The following is a 21576-nucleotide window of genomic DNA, read 5'->3' as shown; positions in this document are numbered from 1 at the left end:
GGGTGTACAACGTTTACGGACTGACTCTAAATAGAAAACGTATAAAAACATAACAACATCTAATTATCAATGGGTGTAAAATCAAAGACAGAGATATTCGGCATTCTATACTTCGCTTGGATCCATTTCCGTTTCACATCAGAGTTCTCAACCCCATTCAACGGTTTCGCCACAGTCTGCTCTGTTTTTAAACTATACAAAATAGTTCCTCTCAAATTCCCAAATTCATGCAATTGCTTGTTGTCACTTCCAAAATGTCCACTGCATTCACTTCAAAATGAAAAATGAACAAAAACAAACGACCAATGCAGCAAACGGAATATTCAAAAGTTTACAAAACGGCAACACACAGTCAAACGTTCTCTTGACGTGTTTACAAGTAACATGAACCAACGCACACGATTCACATATAAACACCCCATAGTCGATGTCTGCATAACTGACTGGCTTCCCGCAGTCCGCACACACTTGGTTATGTGGCTGTAACAGCATGACTCGGAGGTATTTGTAGTTTTCGTTGTTTGGCTTCTTCTCTATTTCATCAAAGCAAGTCCAAGTCTTCAGAACGTCTGTTCGACACAAATTCACTGTAAACGCGTGCAAGTCCATGTGCATCTTACAGTTCTTATAAAATGCGTTTCTCAGCATATACAGCCACATGAATTTGCAGTGATTGCTCGTCGTTGCGAAGATGTATGTATAACTTTTGTAGCTGACCTCAAACGAGTACTTCCGTGTCGACACTTGGAGGGCGTTGAATCTCAACTCAAGAATGTCAAACACCAACGTCGGTTGTTTCAACTCCGCGGCCTCCTCTTCGCTCAAAAACAGACACAGCGCAGCTCCATGTAACATCATATAGAATTTCTCCCACTGATCCGTCGCCACATCAAAATAGTAGATGTCCTCCTCATATTCGGGATGGATCAAATACTCGCTGATATTTAAATTCTCTTTTTCCACCGTTTTGTCCTTCTTCTGCAGTTGTTGCATCCTCGTCAATATCGTTTGTTGCTGTTTCGAAAAAATTCCATCAATTTGGTGCATCCACGTCATCTTGTCGTTCTCGTTCTCCGCTCGCAGTCGAAAACTCTTCCCCGGAATGATTATACAAAACTCACTTTCGTTGGTTGGAACATCCATCAGTGTCAACTCTCGCGTGTCAATGACATGATACACCTTAACCTTATTCTCAAGCGTTTCACTGGGGACATCCCCCACTTCGTCTCTCCTGATCTTCGCCATAAAGAGGTAATCCGGCAGTAAAAAGCAGCAGAACTCTTCGTCCTTCTCTTTATCAACGCGTTTCAGAAAACCCTGAAACACAACCCTCTTCTCCGCGTCCTTCCCCAATTTAAACCGTCTCGGGAACGTTAATTTACTCAACAACTTGTCGACTTCTTTATGTTCCGTGTTTGTCTTCATATAAGAATTGAGTTTGAATATGACTTCGCGCAACTTCGCAGTGCTCATCTTCAATTCTTTTCTCTCCTTTTTCCACCACGTTGGGAGCGATTCAAGCACGGCTTCCAGTAACAGTTTATAGCGTGGCGGACGTTGAATTGGCCGGATCAAGTAGTTGTCTGGTTTTGTTTTGCCAAGTACCTCGACCGAGATTTTAGTGACCAGTTCCGTGTTATTTGCATTCTCATAAAAGTCTTTTAATGGGAAGTAGATATTCATATAAGTGGTATAATACGTCAAATAAGACGTGAACTTAACAAACGCAGCATTCACTCCCCTCCCCAATCTGTCGTCTTTCATAACACTTCCCATGTCTTCAAGTAACACGTTGTTGCATTTGATCATCATGTCAATGATTAGTTGAGCTTGGTTCACTATGTCAACGTGGTACTTCATCTCAACGGTGGTTTGGATCATCCGTTGAATGATTTTAAGGTCTTCCACATACTTCTTCTCGGTGTCATATATCTCTTTCACCGCCATTTTCAGTTTTTTCACCTTCACAAAGAATCGCTGCTTCTTCACAAAATGCCCTCTGATGAGGGCTTGAAGCATCACTACACCTCCTTCATTCTCTTTCACCTTTTGGGTCATTTGAGCAATTCGCTTATTCTGGAGGTCAAGCCCATTCTTAAAGAATTCCATGTCCATTCTCTTCCTCAAAAGGGCTTGAATGCAACACACAACACTCTTTGTTGATAAGTCGAGGGGCTCTAAGACTTTCTCACCCCCCTTCACATCAGTGACTACGTGGTAGACTCCTTTTAACAGAAACACATTCTTGGTGAGTTCCTTGATGTCTCCACACTCTTTACTCTCCGTCTCAAGTCCTCGTTCTTTCATCTTCTCCTCTCGAATTGCATTGGGAACATAGCATTCCATCAACTCGTCTTCATCAAACTCGATAAACGTCTCTTCATCTGAATTTGCGTCAGTGATACTTTCTGGTGGAATCTCCTCCTCTGGCAGAGGGGTCTTTTCTTTCTCAAGTGGCCGAGGCAAGCACGGGACAGTGAATGACTCCGTACGATTTCTGTTAATGCCGTCATCTTCGAGTCTCGGTGAAGGTGAATTACTCAATGTTAATTTGTCTGAGCTCAAGTTCATTGTTCTATCAGAAAGTATTTCTCCCGTGTCCCTTTCATTTAAAAATTCTCTCGAAACGGTTCCTGCCTTTCTTTGTTCAATAACAGGTCTTTCCAACGAGACTGGTGTTCTTCTTGGAGATAGAACAGTTCTTTCTGTCGATTTCTCAACACTCCCATCACACGTTTCCTTTTGTGTTAAGCAAGTTGTTGTCCTTCTCTTCACAAACATTGGCAACGGAGGTACTCCGCTCTTTGGTTTCTCTTGTTTTTGTTCTTCTCTTTTTAGTGTTTCTCTCACCCTCTCCTTCACAATTGGATATTCTCTTTTCTCTCTCTTCTGGTCGTTTTCAATGTTCTCCACATATTTTAAAGTGATTTGTTCTTGTTCTTCTTTTGTATTACATGTGTTTGTAACGCTGTTGTTGACTTCCTTTTTCTTTGGTGTAATTTGTGAATAGACTTTTTCAGCCTTCTTAGTATTATGAGATTTCTGTTTGCCTTGACTCCCCTTTTTGATATTGTCCAGTGCTGTTTGTTCGATTACACAAGAAACATTTTGATACTTACTTTCTTTGCGGAGATGCTTTTTCTCGTGTTGTGGTTTCGTGTTGATTGGATTCAGAAGAGAGTACGAACGCTCTCTTGAGATCTCTTCTTTCAACATCTCTTTTTGTGAAACTGCTTTTGTTGTTTTTAACACTTCGATGTATCCCTTTTTCGTGGTAAACGCTCGTTTTCTTCCAGCGACTCCACGTGGGTCTTTTTCGACTATCGAAAAATTTTCCGCCGTTTGAAGGTCCTTTGTTTTCTTATCAAATCTCTGTAAGTCTTTTCGAATCTTGGTGTTCTGCTGTTTGTGGCGTTGTTTGTCAAACTCCCTCATCCTTTTCACCCAATTGAGTAAACTAAGGGTGTTATCTTTATTACCACTAGCTATGGAATGGACTGAAACTCCATCAAATGCTCCGTATTTCCCAGAAATCATATTAAGTGCCTGTTCAATGTTATGGATTCTTCCTTTCATGTTTGTTGCAGGTTGTATCTTTGGAACAGCAGCTTTTGTCAAAGAAGCGGCAAGTTCTAAAAGTGCAGATCCATCACGAAAATCAACGGTAATGTCTGATATTTGGGATTTTGGAAGACGGCGACGGACCCACTCCATTAAAAGCTGCTCTTCGGTGTCAGTGAATGACATCCAGATTATATTAATATTCTTTGTTCCATTAAAAAAACTAATAAATCCTTTATTGAACAATTCGAGGACTTTTTCTTTGCTATTGGTTAGAAGAAAAGTAAGTATTATCAATTTGAAACAAATTCTATATTTAATAACTTTTTTATTATATATTATATGGTTTATTTTTTGTTATGTTTTTTGAGGATCGAAATACTGGTTCATGTATAATACTATACTAGTTATCTTTAATATGTTTTATTCATATGTTGAAGTCGTGTTTTTTTATTTATTTTTGGTAAAAAAATATCAAATGGGAACAATTAGATATTTATAATTCAACCAATCTCTCTTTTTTTCATGTTTTAAAATAATTCGATTATAAGTAAATAGTTAAATCAACTATATATTTTAACGTCTCATTTCCATTTTTTGACAAATAATAAAATAATTATACCTTTTAATAAAATATTAAACTTTATTAAAAGTGTTTTTTAGTTTAAATATATTATAACAACGGTTTACTAATTAACATGCTTTTTTTCTTTTTTTCCCAGACTTTGATGTATTAAATTCAAACTCTTTCAATTGTATACAAAAGATTACTCACAAAATTTTACTTTATTATCAACACAAAATGCTCTACATACTCAAAACGAACAGTTCATCTCGTCGTCGTCCCACTTGCACCCATTTTCCCGACAATCATTTGGTTCTTCTCTTCCAGTACACGCTTCTTGTTAACTATTATTTATTCGATCAAAACAAACTTTTGAACGTGATTTCGCCACAATTAAATGTAACGAGTTCGACACATTGAAGTCTCACTTGTGTTGAAAATGTCTTGAAATTTTCAGAGATATAGCCCTCCAAAAACGGTGAAGTATCTCCATTGCTCCACTTCATACCACCCGGCAATTCGTTTGAATTAAACATGTCTGCTATCCAACAGTTCCACGGAACACTATTCACAACAACCTTCTCCGACATCTCTCCCACATTCAAATGCATTTCATAGCCATCACTCTCTCCATTTAACGTACATTGATATTCGGGCTGTATTATAATCAATGTCGAGCTGACAATAACAAAGCTTGTGAGCAATAACACTAACGTTAGTGTTGGTATCTTCCATCCCAATTTGAACTTCTTTGTCACCCAATATAATATCCCACATGTTATAATCAATAACCCAACACTGACTCCAACTAGTGTAATTACACCCTTCCCCATAATCAGACTTAAACTGAGAAATATGAAGAAAATGTAACTGCTGTAATACAAAAAGAGACTGTTCTCACTCTTCCAATACCACACAACATGGCGATGTTGATATATCTCTTTCAACTCCCATCGCTGCCACCACACACAAATCCATAATAACGCTGTGATCCCCCAGACATATAACCACATCCCAATCAATTTCTGGAACACCACAACTACACCAACAGAGAGTACGCTCAACACCATCGCAACTAGAAGTGTGAAAAGAGCTGGTCCGGGTGAAAAAACAGACTCTTCCAACGCGAAAAAGCCTAAATGCTTCTTCATTTCATCTTCGTCCTTTTGGACTTTTTCTCCAATTTCTTTGACTGCAGCTAGTGCTTCGTCGGCGGCTAGCGAAAGCTCCGCAAACTTTCCATTTGAACAGTCGGCTGTTTTTGAAGCAGCAGTTTGAATTTCCTTTAGTGCTTCAACAAGCAACGGAATGATCCCAACGACATCCACAGAGAGGCCAAGTTCATCTTCATGAACCAAATTGGGGCATACGTCTTGGACTTCTTGTGCAATGAACCCCATTTTCTGGTCATCTTTTCCAATGTATTTATACGACTTCCCCGTTAATTGTAATATCGTGTTTAAACAGTTTTTCAGTGGCTCAATATGATCTTTTGAGCGGGCGTCTGACCGCTGGAGAAATCCGTTTTCGGCCAAAACCTCTCCTGCGACGTGCAGTCTTTTCAAGTTCTCTGTTATTTGTTCGATTCTCACGAATTGGTCGTGTTGCAAGAGTGCCTCGAGGTCTTTCTGATACACATTTGCATTGACCACACAGTCCCACAAAGGTGTTTCTTGGGTCTGTGGAATCATCAATTGTTGTACCGACAAGTTTGAGTCTTGTACATTGAGTTGGTCTGGATTAAGACCAAAGTTGTTGATTGAGTTATTCACAAGAGGACTATTCAATGTATTCATCGTGTTAAGTCCATTCAAATTATTTAATGCCGAGTTATTTGAATTGTTTGAAATGTTCTGCAATGTCATCGGTTGTTGGAATTGAAGTGAGTTATCCGATTGATCGATAATTTGTGGTTGTTCAACAGTGATTGACAATTGTGGGTTTCCAAGTCTTTGTCGTGCCACAGTCCGTTGGTTTTCGACGTCTTCATCGCTTTTGATTTCAACTAAATAAATTTCACATTGCTTCTTAACTTCTTCCCGATTGTTCAACTTTTTGTAGACCTCCGCTTTCCCGCCACCAATAAGCGGGGAAGCCAAATGTCTTAAATGGCCGTCCCAACAGTGACTATAAGCGTTATAATGGCACATCGGTTTTTGTGTGCACCCGGGAAATATGCACAACCAATTTTTCTTCCGTGGTTGTTGAGGTGTCGCCTCTGACATCTTCTTATTGATTTTTGTTTTAAGTACGTTTTGTAAATTCGTGTATTGAAACTTCGAAAAGGAACTATTCTGTTATTATAATTAAATTATAGTATCTGATTTTTTTTCAATTTATATAACTGGTTTATTTTATTAATAACTATTAGTATGTATTTTGGAATGGGAAAAATCAGAGAATTCTATTAGAATAAAGTAATTAATAAGTGTTAATTCATTTGCCATTCATTGCAGGGAAGTCTTCATTTCACAAATCGGTCAAGAAAGTCCTTGTGATAATCGCTCCGGATCGTGTCGTTAATAAAACGCTTTTTCTTGACATCATCCTTCTTTCCTTGATTCTTAAAAATGACGTCGTCATACCATTTCCGTTTAATCATTCCATTCGGATTCACTTCACTCACAATTTCCTCACTCTTATCACCATCTTCTTCTTCACACTCTTCCAACTCTCGTCTTAATGCTTCTTCACTATCAATTTCATCACTTTCTATTTCTTCTTTTATTTCCTCATTAATTTCCTCTTTGATTTCTTCTTTGATCTCCTCTTGTTTTTCTTCATCTTTAATGGTGTGTGTTTCCTCTTTAATTAATTTAACATCTGTGGTGTTGTGGGTGTTTGGTTTAAGTCTCGATTTGTCAGTAACTATTTGTATAGCTTTTAAATTGTCTGCATCTCTTGTTTTGAGTTCGGGCTGCTTCACAACACTCCGCGCCGAGATTTGTTGACTTTTCACAAAATTGATTCCACCAGGATTTTTGCTTCCCCTTGCGGAGTTCATTGTTTATTTTTTGAGTACTTTCGAGAGCAAAATTAAAACTATAAATAAGAATAATTATAATTACAATAACTAGAAAGAGCCCGATTTCTAATATCATTTTGCCGTATTGTCTACCAATTCCTCGATAACTGCCAATTCGCCGAATATGCTTGAAAAATCTATGTTTGCGCATGAAATGTATTTTAGGTGGATCACTGTAGGTCTTTTCTTCGTAAACAACAGTTCTTCGGAGAGTAGTGCGGACTTGATGTTTTTCAACAAATTCGTAGTCAACCATTTGGACTGTTTCTTTTTCAAATTGTATCCATTCCTTTCGCGAAACGTTATCAAGTGGAATCACACGTTCAAGAACACCCATTAAGGTTATGTGATTAGTTTATTATGTATTTTAAAGGAAAAAATCGAATTGAAACTCAAAAGTAATTCATTATGGAAGAAATTAATTGTTCCAGATAATCAAATTTTGGATAAGTTTGAATCCAAATAATTATCCAGATATATGCTATGCTGATCTTATACATGTTCGTTGATAATAATGTGTCTAAAACACTTTGCAAATCTTAAACTTTATAGTTTCATCTACTCACTTCAAGTTCATAAGGTCTCTATATAAAAGTAGTTTTTCTTAAATAACAAGGTTGGTGTATTCTTGATATTTGAAAAAAAATAATACTGGTGTTAAACACATCAAATAGATACAAGTTGCATTGAAAGTGAAAGTTATTATGCTTAAAGCACTATATAAACTGATACCAGTTTGTTTTAACTACCTAAAACAATCCTCATTTTCTCCACAAAAAAATTATTTATTTTGAAATCATCAAAAAATATCATTTCTATTAATATTATTTAATCTAAAAAATGTTTTTTTATCACTTTTTAATTTGAAAAACTAAAATTAATTAATTTAAAAAAAATAAACAATTTATTATTTTTATTTTAATAAAACTTAACTATATGTTTAAATATTTTAAAGCAATAATGAACATGCAAACAAATATTAAATTATTTTTAATTTAATAATTAAAAATAAACTACATATACAATAATAATTTTGGATTTTTATAAATAAATTAAATTAACTTATGACACTTCTTTTATCTATTTATATATATTATTAACTTGTATAAAAAAAGTATATAATTATTACTATTTAATTTATTATAGTTATATTATTATTTATTTTTCATTTTTTTAAATTAAATCAAGTAAAAAAACTATATATAAAATAACAAATATATTTAAAAAGACAAAGTATATTAGAAATAAATTAATTAAATTTTAATATATTTTTGGTTTTTTTATTAAAATAATAAGTTATACATATTATGATATTTCAATATTATAAGAGTATTTAAATTCTAATTATAAAAATCATACAAAAAATATTGTATTTTTTCGGCAAAAAAACAAATGTTAAAAAACCATTTTTATGTAGATTTCCTATTATTAATAGTTTTATTTTTAATATTTGTATTGTATAAATAATAATATTTTTATTATTGTTAATCATTATATTTATTTTTATTAATTCCAAAACCATTTTAGTGAAACGCAAAAATAGATTGATATTTCAACTTAATTGTGTTGATATTTAAATGGCAAATATCTTGGAAACTAACTGAATAATACTTATTCATTATTATTTACTTTTTTAAACAAAGAAGTGAATCACAAATAAACCCAACACTTCGAATAATCTCTACGAAATAAAAAAAACTTATTAAAAAATCCGTTTGTTCTATTGTAGGAACACACTACCCTGAACAGATAACATTTTATTTCCGCAATATCGCCTTCTTTTTACATAAAAATAGTAATTCTCTTTTGTTTTTTGATTTTTTTTTGTTAATAATTGTAATATTGTTTTTGCCATTTTTAATTTTCACTGTTTTTTTAGTCCACAAAATATAGGTTTGTATTAAAAAAAAAGGCACGGCATAACAGAATAAGTATGTTATTTTTTTGTTCAGCAAACCATTTTTTCTTATTCTCTTATTTAATAGCTAAACCGCTAGTTCTAAACAAATACGTTATTTGTTGTTCAATTGCCAATTTTGCCGTTTTTCCCCAAAATGATGAAATCTATTTTTATTTTTCTCAAAAAAAACATTTCAAACCAACCAGTTTTTCTTGCTGAGTGTTGCAAATGCGCCCACAATTGACCATAAACTCCTTATTAGTCAAATAAATTAATTAAAATTCAATTGAATGAACCAAAATAGAAAAAAAGCAGTAATTCACTCAATCAAAAATATTTCAAACAATGGTGGGATTGTCCCGATTCAAAAGCCAAATATACTGGGAAATATACATCAAAGATAAATAAAAATAACACAAAATAGAACTATCAGATAGATGGCTGATTCACGGTCAAGCACCATTTCGTACACAGAGGACTCCGAATCCGAGTCTTATGTTAACTTCAAGAAATCACTAACAAGCAACGCAGCAACTCCATTTGACGACAAGGAAGTTTTTGAAACGTATGCGATGGAAGGATGGGGGAATGATTCGTCTGAAACAAACATCGGTCTTTTTTTTGATTTAGAGGACGAACCAAATCTACCCGATGATATTTCCCACGACACAAAACCAACGAAAGTCAAGAAAGAAGAGAAAGTCGAAAAAATAGAAAAGAGTTTTAAAACACCACAACTCCATTCTTTATCAAAGACAATGAAGTCTGACGAAGAAATGAAAAGTTCGTCGATTGAAGAAATGAATGAAGTCTCGCGCCTCATGCAACGGAAACAAATCGAAAACAAAAAGGAACAAAAATTGGCGAAGTTGACTGGCCGGCAGAATTCCCTCGAGAAGATATCGCCGTTTCTCGTTTCCGACAACGCCGACCAAGCGCGACAGAACGGGAAAAATGTCATAAAGAGTGATTTATTAAAACAGAAAATGGGTGAACGGATATCGCCCGATACAATTGATAAACGACTCATGACAAACAAGAAGAAGGAACAAGACAAAAAGAAGAGTCGAATATCAAAGTTATTTGGGAGAGACGAGTCGTTCATTGCGTTATCCAATTTCTTAATCCCACAGACGAGATCATTCTCAACTCCAACGATCATTCATCGTGTTGAAAAATTGAAGAAACTTGCGGGGGTATAACGACTACTTTACAATCGTCGCACCTCACTTGTGTTGAAAAAAGGCGAGAAAATAGTGTTTATTTATTGTTTGTGTTTTATTATTGTTATTCGGCATTGAGTGAAAGAACACAACGAGAATAGTATAAAAATTTATAAACATAGTGCTCGAGCGCACTCAACTGTATTCCAATTTTCATCGTACAAGTTAAAAGTCCAAACAGTCGATGATGGTCGATATCACATCAACCAAAATTTCTTTGTTAACTGTTTTGAGGAAATTGAGTGTGTCTTGGTTTTTGAGTTGCTCCTTCAGCCGTTCACATTCAGCTGGCGTTTGCAATGAAAGCGACCGAATCATGTCGAGTGAATGCATTACCTTCTTGAAGTTCTTTTCTTTGTCTTGGTTCAATTCAGGTAATTCCATGAATGGATTTGTAAGACCAAAGACACTCATAATTGGTTCATAATTCTTCGCTAACACCATACTAAAGTCAAGCTGTACCAAAGTCACGTTTAAAGGGTTAGAACCGGGTACAGAGTGGATGACTAAAGGGCCTAATATCATCGCAAAGTTCTTTAATGACATCTTGTGAATATTTTCATATTTAATGAGTCTCATAATTAGTCCATACAACAAACCTAAACAAATGACATCCTCCGTTTGAGTTTCTTCTAACGCCTTAATGACGTACATCACCTGATTTTTCTGTCGCGATATTTGATTGATTTTTGTGAAGTCCACAAGACCACTCGTGTACTCTCTTAAATACATTTTGAGGGTCCCAACAACATTGTGAATTTCATTTGTTTGACTCTTCAGTGAATATAAAAAAGACGTGTCGCACAACACACATTTTTCCGCCTTCTTTTTTGTTGACTCCCCCTTCCCAGAAACCCTAAAAATACCCTCAGTCCGATTTCCAAAAGTGTATATCCACCAGCACAAATTGAAGACGACTTGGGGAATAGCCTTTTTCGAGTTGATGAGTAAGACGCTTGGGTATACTTTTGGTGATGTGAAAGGATTCCCCCGTGTGCAGATAAACACACAGAACACGTTCTTGAGGAGTAACTCCTGAAACAATAATTTGCCGTCGAGGGGATGTCCCGAAAAGTCCTTTAAGTCCACTTCCTCGAACTTCCGTTTCTCGCTGTAATGTTTCATGAAACTCTCTGTTTTGTGTCCGAGTGTGGTTGATAAATGAGCGGTGATAGTTGTTACGATGTGCTGTTTGTAACACTGGAAGTCAAATATGATCTTTACTTTCTTCCGCAAGTCGGTCGTTGTCCGGAGTTGATGTTTTCGTTCCTCTTTCTTCACTACAACCTGCAACTCCTTGTCTTTAAACATCGCTAGACTCTCGTCGTCTTGCGCGAGAAACGTGAGTGACCTCCGTTGCTCGGCGGGGTTCTTTGAGCTCCATGACATCCGTCTTTTCCTTGTGACTTTTTGGTCTGTTGTTGCGGGAGTGTCGGGAATAGGAGTTTGTGGTGCTGACGGAAATTCTTGTCGAAGACCAGAAGTCTGTTTTGGGCTTGAAAAGCTTCGACGAGGAATGACGACGATTTCTTGCTTTTGATGAAGGGTTGATGGGATTGTTTGTTGTTGGGAGTGAGTTGGTGATTGAGAAATAAGTGGTTCACTAACCCGATGATTTTGAGGCTGGACCACTGTTATTGGCTTGCTCTGTTTCTTCTCTAAAAAGCTGAAGTGGTGGAGTGTGTGTCCCTTCATAGCAATCGAGCAGAAGTGGTTTTCAAATATAAAGATCCGTTGTCCTGAAATAATTGAGTATTTATCAGAAAAGAAAGACTTGTTTTTAAATAGAAGGAGAGTGTGTTTTTTTGTAACTTAGTTCTTCTTTGTCAGTGTTAATTATTGGTTAAAAGATTCTTTACTCAAAAGGGATTTTCTTTTCTTTTGACTTATTAAAGCTTATTGTCGTTTTATTATACTTATGAACAATTTTGAATTGGAGTGGGGTGATCATTGTGTTTTTTATTAATTTAATTTCGGAATTGTGCCACTTCTGCGTTTTTTTCAAAGGGGCAACACAACTCCAAATAATGCCAAAAAAGAAATGGATATGGGGTTATTATTTATTATTGACTGCAATCTATTCGAAGACAATGGTTTCTGTGACATATTTCATTTTTCATTGTTGTGAAATTTAAATAAATAAAAAACATTATAATGAAAAACAAATGAATGTTTTTTGTTTAGTTCACATATTAATATATTAATAATATAAGGTTGTTTTGACGACCAAATAAATCTACTCTATAAGTTTTTATGTATTTTTATATTTTGTTCATGATCATTTGAATTAGTACAAATAATATATTAAATTGTTTATAATGATAAATTGAAATAATTATATTTTTAAACAAATTATACTATATTAATAATATATCAACAAACTACAAGTTTAACTTTAATTAATTATTTTTTACTATAATACAATTAAAAAGTAAAATTTTAATTAGATATAATAATAATCTTTTTTATTATTTAAATATATTAAATAAATTAATAACTATTAATTCTATTAAAAACCCGAAACAACATAGAAATAATAAAGGGTTAAGAAGAATAAAAAGTTATTATATTCATTAGTAACAATATAGTAAAAACTAGTAAACCCCTCCAATAGACATGAAAACCCTGATCTAGTAAAGTGTAATTCACAAGAGCGATGCCATTGATCGAAGTCGACTTGTTGAACCCATCTGCTGAGTCCCAGAAGAGAACCCACAAATTGAAAAGACTCGTGCAAACTCCAAACAGTTATTTCATGGATGTGAAATGCCCAAAATGTTCAACCACTACCACCACCTTCTCCCACGCAGAAAGAGAAATCCAATGCCCAAAGTGTGGCATCGTTCTTGGTACTCCAACCGGAGGTAAATTAAAACTTACCCAACAGTGCAAATTCAGAGTGAAGAAATAAGCCAGTGCCCTGTTGTCCTGTTAATTTTCGCTATTATACCTTTTTACTATTAAAATGTTATAAATATTTATTAGTAAAATATACTAAATTTAAAAGTTTTATTTCTTATTAATATTAATACTTTTTATTAATTAATTAAATAATCATTATACTATTTTATACTATAAAGTTAATAATTACTTTTTATAATTTACAATTTTTTTTTTGAATTATTTTATTCAAATTCGTTTTTTTAAACTATTAATATCTTCTAATCAAAATTAGTAAATTCAATAGTTAATATATCCATATAAATATAATTAAACTTTAATAACTTTTGTAGTTATTTATTTTTGATTTTCATAATGAATAACAAACCATTTGTAAATCATAAAGTTCTATTCAAAAATAATTCTCCACAAATCTTTTCCAAATTATTCAATTCCATTTCACTTGTTTTTCCACACCATTTCAACAACAATTCTGAATCCAAATCTAGACAAAAACCATACATTTCGTTTCTCAATAGAATTGTACTATTTGATAATTTTCTTTGTTTATTCTTATTAAAAAATCAGATAACATGATCATATCTTATAAGTAATTCAGAAAATACTTAAAAACGCCGAAAACTTTGAATTATCACACAACAATTAAAATAGAGAGCAGCCCTTTTTCTTTGGTGCTTTTGAATTAGCAGCTCCCTCTGTGGGTTGTTCAGGGGGCTTGTTCCACTTTTTAACGTCTCTGACGAGTTGTTGAAACGATTCTAATATATTAATACGCTCTTTTGCAGAAGTTTCGAAGAAGCCACACCCCCACTCGTCGGCAATACTTTTCACCTCCGCTGTATTGACTTGTCGGTCCGACTCCATGTCGCATTTGTTCCCACAAATCACCATACAAATGTGTTCGCCCGGGTCTTTCTCGAGTACTCGATAGAGTTGGTCTCGAATTCCGCCCACTTCCAAAAATGATGTTGTTGATATGATCGAGTATACAATGACAAACCCATCACCACTTCTCATGTATTGATCTCTTAGTGAGGAGTATTCTTCTTGTCCTGCTGTGTCCACCTATTGATTAATATATGATGAAAGTACTGAAACGCAAATACAAACCACATTGAGTGACACCATCTCGCCATCAACGTCGATGGTAGTGTTGAATGAGTCTTCTATAGTAGGGTTATACATTTGGACAAATACACCAGAGACTAACTGGACGGTGATGGCAGACTTCCCAACGGCTCCACCTCCTAACATGACCAACGTGAAGTGACTCATTGCTTAGTCAAACTAGCTTTTCAAGTTTTGCTTTTCGAGTTTCTCTTAAAGAATTATTTTTGGTTCAATTTAAAAATACTCTTGGCTTACTGGAAATATGGTTCTTTATAATTTGAAGTACTATTCTCAAATGTTTATATTTTCTCCTTTATATATTTAGTGTCTGCTTGATTGGAATACTCTCGATATTTCGGCTATATTTTCCATGAAAAACACGGGATGTTATCTCATTTTTTATTTGGAAATTTGTTTTAAAACAATGGATTGTTCTTAAAATAATGTGTTGAACAATACGATGGTTTGACGCAAAACTGTAAACGAGTGGATCTTTTTTGAATAAATATTTTTGGGAGAATAAAACCATTTTTTTTGATAATTCCAGGGCGTTTATTTTTAAGTGTAAAAAGTTCATGTTTTTATTGTGTATTTATATTGATTGATTTTTTATTATTTGAAGAGGCACAGATGGTTTGAAAAAACCCTATATGGTTTATTTATATATTTTTAATCTGGGTTGATCTTTTTTGGAATTACTTTTAATATAATTCCTTTACATTTGCTCTAAACCGCCGATAATTAATTATAATTTAACAATTATAAAAAAAAACATTTGAATACAAATATATAGTTTATCATAATTATTGTGATCGCTTCATATGTTTGTTTAAAAATAGCATTGTCAATTAAAATAATTATTTAATTTTTCATTTATTTATTAATATTTATAGTACAACTTCTTTAAATTAAAAAAACTGTATTATATTATATATAATAAATTTATTAATAAATTTATCTATAGTTATACTAAAAGAAATAAGTCTATTATATTAATAAGAAAAAACAATAAAGTATAGTAAAACGACTTAGAATTGGTAATAAGTAAGAGTATCACAAGGAGCAGCAGCCATTGCCTTCATTCCAATGTAAACTGCACCTTTCAATATTTTGTCTGAAGCCATATTAGTGATCATATTCTGGACTGTAATCAAATCGCATTCTTTTTCACCCGTTGCTTGGACTGCTTTGACGAAGAGTTCCAAATGCATTTTGGTCACTTTTTTTGTTCTGAAGACGAAGTCGAGTAAATTGCGGTAGACGACAATACGAAGGGAATTGTAAAGTGGGTACAATCCTACTGAAAGCAACGCACTTCCGTTCTCCTTGAGTAATTGTTCATAATTATACACATCTCCACAACTCACTACATCACACAACTCGAGTAACAGGACGTTATTCACTTTCTCAAGTAAGTCTCGTGGAACATACTTCCCCCGTCGTAACTGTAACGGAACCAAATACATTAATATCACTTCCTGAAAGTTGGGAGACGCACACATATACGCCCGCTCGAAGCTTTCAGCGGCATTTTGGTATCTGCTATTAACAATCAATAATTTTCCGTAGTAATACCCATACATCGCCGAGTCACTCGCTTTGATAAAAACAGAAAAGTTCAGCGGTTTGGACTCCATTAACACCTCTACGACATTTAACGCATCGCCATATCGTTTTAAGTGATACAAGATGCAAAGGATGTATCCTAAAACGACAGTCAGGCGGGATGCCATTTTTCCAATCACTCTAAAATGTTATTACCATCGCTTTGAATATGAGAATTGACAAACACCGTCATTATATCCGAAATTTGGCTCATAAGATCATCGTCATGCTCTCTATATATCGATACAATCTTTTTTGATATCATTCTAATGATGTTAATACAGTCGCCAATAACTGCGGTGTCGTCGACGTCGTAATTCATGCACTCCTTCAACCCAGTTATCAACTCTTGTATATCAGTCATCTACTTTGGATTATCAAGTTCTTTTTTAGCTTCAATGAACTATATGACCATAACTAATATGTTATACTATTTATACTATAATAAATAGTTATTTGTATTTTTGGCAAATGCAAACAAATTTCAAATAGTAACCATTTCAAACTAGATATTTTTATTATATCTAATAGTAAAAACCCTTTTATTATTAGTATAAGTAATTTCCCGATTATTTGCTTGAAATAAGTCTTACATCAATTATTATTCTTTTTTATATTTATTAGTTGGTCTTTTAGAATATAAGATTTCTTTGAACTTGGAATTATCCAATACGATGAATCCCTACATTTCGTTCAGTTCTCGCTATTTCAACTCCTCTCCTACTAAAGATGCGACTGGTTTTCCAAAGGTGATTCAAGTGACGCCTTTTGCAGATAACAACAACATTCCCGTTCCGGTAGTCTCTTTTAATACGATTCAAGAAATGCCACGGTGTTCAATGTGTAGAGCTTTCATGAGTAAACAAATGACGTGGACGAGACTTGGAGGGAAATACATATGTGGGTATTGCAGACAACCAAATGAGAAGTTTTACTTGAGATATAAATACATGGAAAGGGATGGGGTCGGGTCATTCCCGGAATTAGTCGACGACGTCTATGACTTCGAGTACCAACCTCCAACACCAAAACTCCTTCAAACAATCATTTTAATCGACACGTCTCTCACCTTCGCTCAGAGCAATGACTACCTCTATATGATCAACGCACTCAAAAATTATGTCGACCAAAATATGAGGCAATACGCTTATTTCGCGGTCATCACTTATAATACATCAGTCACGTGCTACAAGTTTGGAGAAAGTTTCAGTAAGATTGTATTGCCCGTTATCGACGAAGACATGAGGGATCTCGTTATTCCTCATTACAAAAATTTGTTTTGTACAATTGACGATAAAGCAAAATTGGACGCACTCTTCCAGAGCTTACAAGACATTCAAAGTATCGTTGCCGACGCAGATGGGTTATCAAAGGGGTGTTGCTATGGAGCTGCACTCAAATTAGCTGTGGATCTTCTTGTTTGTTTTTTATCTTGTTTCTTTATTATTAATAATACTATCATTCACTGGTTTCTTTTATAGTTAAATATTAAAATAAATATGATACAGCACTCATTTATTTTCTTTTATATCTGTTTCGCTGAGGTAATCACATATTATAGTTAATAATAAAATTAGTTATAGTTCCAATTAAGATAACAATCAGAATAATCGTGGTGGAACGGTGATAGATGTTTGTGGTACAAAAGGGACAGTGGGGTGTGGTGTATCAAATCGTTTGATTAGCCCGTCGAGCACATATACAGAAAATAGGGAATATCTTCAACCCAACCAGGCACTTAAGTTTTACCAGGACATTGCTATTAAATGTTCTGAGCTTGGTGTTGTCGTGAATAACTTTTTCTTCTCGCGCGATTACTGTGATGTTGCGACTCTTGGAGAAGTTTCTCACATTACCAATGGTATTCTTAAAGTCTACGAACCGAACAAAACGCAATTCGAGGTCTTGACGAACGATGTCAACGCAATGACACCATCGGCTTATGCGTGTGCTCTAAGGATGAGGATACCAAGTTGCTTAGAAGTTGAGACGGTTGGAGGGCACTTCTTCCAGCGCTCCGCAACTAACTACGCGTGTTCAGTTATGAGAAAGGACACCACATTACTCTTCGAATTATCAGGAGGTTGCGATGCAAATTACAGACAACTCAAATTCCAGTTGGCCATTTCATTTTCTTTGGCAAATGGAGCTAGAAGAACAAGAGTCATCAACTTAGAGATCGACACTTCAAATTTTAATAGCGATGTGTTAAGACAACCGAATCTGCCTGTTGCGATGAATGGGTATATTTTCAAAGTTATCAAATTGTTGAAAGAAAAGGATTTGAGTGGTGTTAAAAGCGAAATAGAGGGGTGGAGAAATAGCATGATCCAAAATATCGGGAAAACAGATTTAACGTCTTATTTGTACGCATTGATGACATCCACGGCGGTGCAAGGAGGACTGACAAACGACTTGATGTATAGCGAAATGTATCAATTGCAAAGGTACTCCCCGTATGTTCTCAATTATCTTGTACAATTTTTATACGCTCCAACGGCCTCGTTTTGAGGAGAGACGTCATTTGAATTTGGAGTATATATTTGGTTTCATTCTTACTCATCCCGTCGACTTGAAGTGTTATCAAATACTGCATAACGACAACAAAACAAGAAAACTAGTTATACTGTGAAAGCGATCTCTCGGAGAAATGGAGTTTTGTAATCTGGTGAAGGTGTGTCGAATACTTTCATGATATAATCCCCCTTATTTAACTCCATCCCCAACCTCACCGTCCCTACTAATAATTTCAATTTCCTGATGTACGCATCTTTGTTCAACGAAGATGAAGCCTTGTAGACAATCAGATAGTACCCATCTTTAATGTCGTATCTATCAAAAACAAAGGTTGCAAAGTCACCTTCGACATCAACTCGAGTTGAGCCGAGTAATTGTTCTCCAATGACTAAGCTTTGTATCGCAGAAACAGCCTTCTCCTTCCAAATGTATAAGATGTCTATCACTATATTTTGACCAGGCAAATAAAATGTTGAATCCACTTCGCCCGAGTTAGCCGCAATCTTCGCTGTGGTAAAGGGGTCTTTCTCGGAATGGACAAAGACCCGAATTTCTGTGGGATCGGGTGTATAAAACTCTGATTGAACAACTAAGACCTTATTGTCTCGTGATTTCACTTTCATGATCTCCATATCGGTTTGGTAGAGTTCATTGCGCCTTGAATCACTTACTTTTGCTTTCTCCTTTGAAAGACAATTTTGAAGTGTTTGCACTTGACTCAGTATGTAAGTTGTCGAGAGCATAGTTTATACTTTTGAGTTGAATTAATGACTTTTTCAATAAAGTTATCATATAGTTTATCATTTAACTTTTTTACTTATTTCTATTTAAAATGATTTTTTCAAAGAACGATCATTGATCATTTTTCAAATATTTTATTAAATTTAACATTTTTTTTTATTTTTTAAATTGAAATTTGAATTAAAAAATTTTAAATTGTCTTAAATTATAATTTATTATTCAAATATTAATTATTGGTAAATAGTAAATAAAAAATTTATTAATAGTAATTTATAATTTATTTTACTTAATTATAATTAATTCCAAACTTTACAATATTTTTACTAAATAATTATTAATTATTTTTATTATGATAATGAGGTTGTTATTATAATATAATAACTTAATAGATTTATTGATTAAACTGGTTTAGCTCCCTGAAGAACGGAAGACTACAAATAAATTATAAAAGAAAAGATAACCATCTTATTTTGTGGTGTCTTTTTTTCCAGCTTTCAACGTATTCTTTCCTTCTCTCGTCTTTGTTGTTCTTGTAGAAATTGACTAGTGTCTGGTATGAAAATTCTTGGGTCTTACTTCTCCCCAGCTTTTTGAAGGTTTTCTGCTTTTTCTTGATACATTGGTACTTCTTCTTTTCATTTTTGTAAATCATTTTCTCTTCCTCATAGTGAGTACATCAAGATATCATATAAAACAGTGAAAAGGATGTGGAGATTAAAATTATATAACAAACCAAATAATTGACTTCCTTTACGACTTTGTTTCTTTGGAAGTAATCCATCTACATATTTAGTTCGGAGTGTGGCATTTAAAAAAAATCAAGAGAAAATACGAATATAAACAAATTGAATGGATTTAATTAACTATATAACACTATTTGCCTGGTAATATTAATTTTTGAGGGTGCCTTCTCTATCTCGTTGGGACCAATATTGTAAAGTTGATGGTGATAAGTCGCCATATACACTCGAATATTCATTCTGTAGCACTCGAGCCGCTCTGGCCAATCCAATTTGCTTTGCTTTGTTGATCGCAAAAGTTTTTTCTTCTGGGGACCAAAACCGTTTGTTTTTCCTTTGCTTGGAGGAAATGACTTTGACAAATTTGGGAGACTGTGTACACTTTTCTCGATCAGCGTTTGGTGTTGGAGTCTTGTTCACAACTCTTTCTGTGATGAACTGAGAACAGACCTCATAGAGTGAAGAATCGACTGGACGAAAAGCAGACATGTTCATTGATAGTTTGTCGTTCTTCCTTTTAAACTTCGCAGGGTTTGTAAAACTTATTGTCTGGACTATCTTCTGGAATTTTTCATTTCAAAAATGAAATGCGGAAAAATCTATAGCAAAAGACGCGATATGAAGGGACGTTGTTGAGTTTGGAAGATGATTTGTGTACAATAGTGGGCATTTTACAACATTTTTGAGTGATTTGGTAAAGGTCTGTTCATTTGGCCGAATCATAAAGTTGGATTTTTCTGGCACTATATATGGCGAAATTCCATTTGTAGCTTGAGTTTGGAACAAATTTTGATTTTTTAGCGTTATAGACAGACAAAGCGGCATTATTACTTATTGTGTGAGAATTTTGAAAATCTATTCGAAAGAAAACAATAACCAGTGCAAAATGAATTAATTTGTCGACAAACAAGTTCGTATGATTCCGTTTAGATTTTCTTCATGCAAATTTCTACCAATTTTTTTTAGGGTTGCAGGTTGAAAAATCTGTAAATAACGCGGCATAGTGGAGATGGTATTTGGAATTTCCCAATATTTTTCACAAATATGGACTGTTTGTATTGGAGAATAAAAAATTGCCGCATAATCATTGGCTCACTTTTTCACAAAGAAAAAAAGAAGCTAAAATAAACAGCAACCTTATTTAGTGTGACTTCATCACGACAAGAAATAATCTATTTTAATAAAATTCATTTGTAGTTGAAAATCACCAAATTGTTGAATCTGTTATTTGTATAACACACTGTTATTGTTACGTTGGTATTGTGTAAAATAATGGGATGATACTATTATTAAAAATTAATCTATGTAATGTTTCATTAGTAATAACTTTAACTAATTATTATTATAAATTATAATTATTTTATTTATAATAAACAACAAAAAAATATTATTTTCTAACTTGAATTTCTTTAAATCTAGAAAAAAATTATTAAGATTTTTGAATTAGAAAAACTATTCAATACTATTAAATTAATAAAAAATATTAACACAATTTTTCAAAATATTTTCACCAAAAAATAGGGTTTTCACAATTTCAAATCGACAAAACTAAAATTTGTTTTTGAGTTTTGACAATTTTTCAAATACAACAAAAAATAACATTTTTAATTAAGAATAATAATATAAATAAAATAATAAGTTGAAATCAAAAAATTAACAAGATTACAGTCATGCGAAAAAGCTGTCGC

At 33.9% G+C, this 21576-nt stretch overlaps 11 protein-coding genes across 11 annotated transcripts; 2 read left to right on the top strand and 9 right to left on the bottom strand.

Moving 5' to 3' along the window:
- Positions 1 to 59: 59 nt before the first annotated feature.
- Positions 60 to 3747, bottom strand: EIN_252870 (Rho/RAC guanine nucleotide exchange factor, putative; the record flags this gene model as incomplete). Its single annotated transcript, XM_004261766.1, has 2 exons — positions 60 to 236; positions 301 to 3747. 2 exons carry the CDS (start codon positions 3745 to 3747, stop codon positions 60 to 62), a joined length of 3624 nt encoding a protein of 1207 aa, XP_004261814.1.
- A 629-nt stretch (positions 3748 to 4376) lies between these two features.
- EIN_252860 (hypothetical protein) lies at positions 4377 to 6351 on the bottom strand (the record flags this gene model as incomplete). The annotated part of the gene is made up of 2 exons (XM_004261765.1): positions 4377 to 4459; positions 4497 to 6351. 2 exons carry the CDS (start codon positions 6349 to 6351, stop codon positions 4377 to 4379), a joined length of 1938 nt encoding a protein of 645 aa, XP_004261813.1.
- Positions 6352 to 6590: 239 nt separating this feature from the next.
- Positions 6591 to 7130, bottom strand: EIN_252850 (hypothetical protein; the record flags this gene model as incomplete). The annotated part of the gene is made up of 1 exon (XM_004261764.1): positions 6591 to 7130. The coding sequence occupies one exon, from the start codon at positions 7128 to 7130 to the stop codon at positions 6591 to 6593; it is 540 nt and encodes a 179-aa protein (XP_004261812.1).
- Positions 7131 to 9488: 2358 nt separating this feature from the next.
- On the top strand, positions 9489 to 10253 carry EIN_252840 (hypothetical protein; the record flags this gene model as incomplete). The annotated part of the gene is made up of 1 exon (XM_004261763.1): positions 9489 to 10253. One exon carries the CDS (start codon positions 9489 to 9491, stop codon positions 10251 to 10253), a length of 765 nt encoding a protein of 254 aa, XP_004261811.1.
- Positions 10254 to 10439: 186 nt separating this feature from the next.
- EIN_252830 (hypothetical protein) lies at positions 10440 to 11969 on the bottom strand (the record flags this gene model as incomplete). Its single annotated transcript, XM_004261762.1, has 1 exon — positions 10440 to 11969. One exon carries the CDS (start codon positions 11967 to 11969, stop codon positions 10440 to 10442), a length of 1530 nt encoding a protein of 509 aa, XP_004261810.1.
- A 1848-nt stretch (positions 11970 to 13817) lies between these two features.
- On the bottom strand, positions 13818 to 14450 carry EIN_252820 (hypothetical protein; the record flags this gene model as incomplete). Its single annotated transcript, XM_004261761.1, has 2 exons — positions 13818 to 14240; positions 14286 to 14450. The coding sequence occupies 2 exons, from the start codon at positions 14448 to 14450 to the stop codon at positions 13818 to 13820; spliced, it is 588 nt and encodes a 195-aa protein (XP_004261809.1).
- An 863-nt stretch (positions 14451 to 15313) lies between these two features.
- Positions 15314 to 16254, bottom strand: EIN_252810 (hypothetical protein; the record flags this gene model as incomplete). Its single annotated transcript, XM_004261760.1, has 2 exons — positions 15314 to 16031; positions 16076 to 16254. The coding sequence occupies 2 exons, from the start codon at positions 16252 to 16254 to the stop codon at positions 15314 to 15316; spliced, it is 897 nt and encodes a 298-aa protein (XP_004261808.1).
- A 310-nt stretch (positions 16255 to 16564) lies between these two features.
- Positions 16565 to 18401, top strand: EIN_252800 (protein transport protein SEC24, putative; the record flags this gene model as incomplete). Its single annotated transcript, XM_004261759.1, has 2 exons — positions 16565 to 17308; positions 17496 to 18401. The coding sequence occupies 2 exons, from the start codon at positions 16565 to 16567 to the stop codon at positions 18399 to 18401; spliced, it is 1650 nt and encodes a 549-aa protein (XP_004261807.1).
- Positions 18402 to 18511: 110 nt separating this feature from the next.
- On the bottom strand, positions 18512 to 19150 carry EIN_252790 (hypothetical protein; the record flags this gene model as incomplete). The annotated part of the gene is made up of 1 exon (XM_004261758.1): positions 18512 to 19150. One exon carries the CDS (start codon positions 19148 to 19150, stop codon positions 18512 to 18514), a length of 639 nt encoding a protein of 212 aa, XP_004261806.1.
- An 888-nt stretch (positions 19151 to 20038) lies between these two features.
- EIN_252780 (hypothetical protein) lies at positions 20039 to 20383 on the bottom strand (the record flags this gene model as incomplete). Its single annotated transcript, XM_004261757.1, has 1 exon — positions 20039 to 20383. The coding sequence occupies one exon, from the start codon at positions 20381 to 20383 to the stop codon at positions 20039 to 20041; it is 345 nt and encodes a 114-aa protein (XP_004261805.1).
- Positions 20384 to 21533: 1150 nt separating this feature from the next.
- EIN_252770 (Hypothetical protein) lies at positions 21534 to 21567 on the bottom strand (the record flags this gene model as incomplete). The annotated part of the gene is made up of 1 exon (XM_004261756.1): positions 21534 to 21567. A coding segment is annotated over one exon (34 nt), but the record flags the coding sequence as incomplete, so codon positions are not given.
- Between the last annotated feature and the right edge of the window lie 9 nt (positions 21568 to 21576).

Source organism: Entamoeba invadens, assembly GCF_000330505.1.
Source record: "Entamoeba invadens IP1 unplaced genomic scaffold scaff_1105074726103, whole genome shotgun sequence".
NCBI lineage: Eukaryota > Evosea > Mastigamoebida > Endamoebidae > Entamoeba > Entamoeba invadens.
This window is presented reverse-complemented; position numbering and strand designations above follow the sequence as displayed.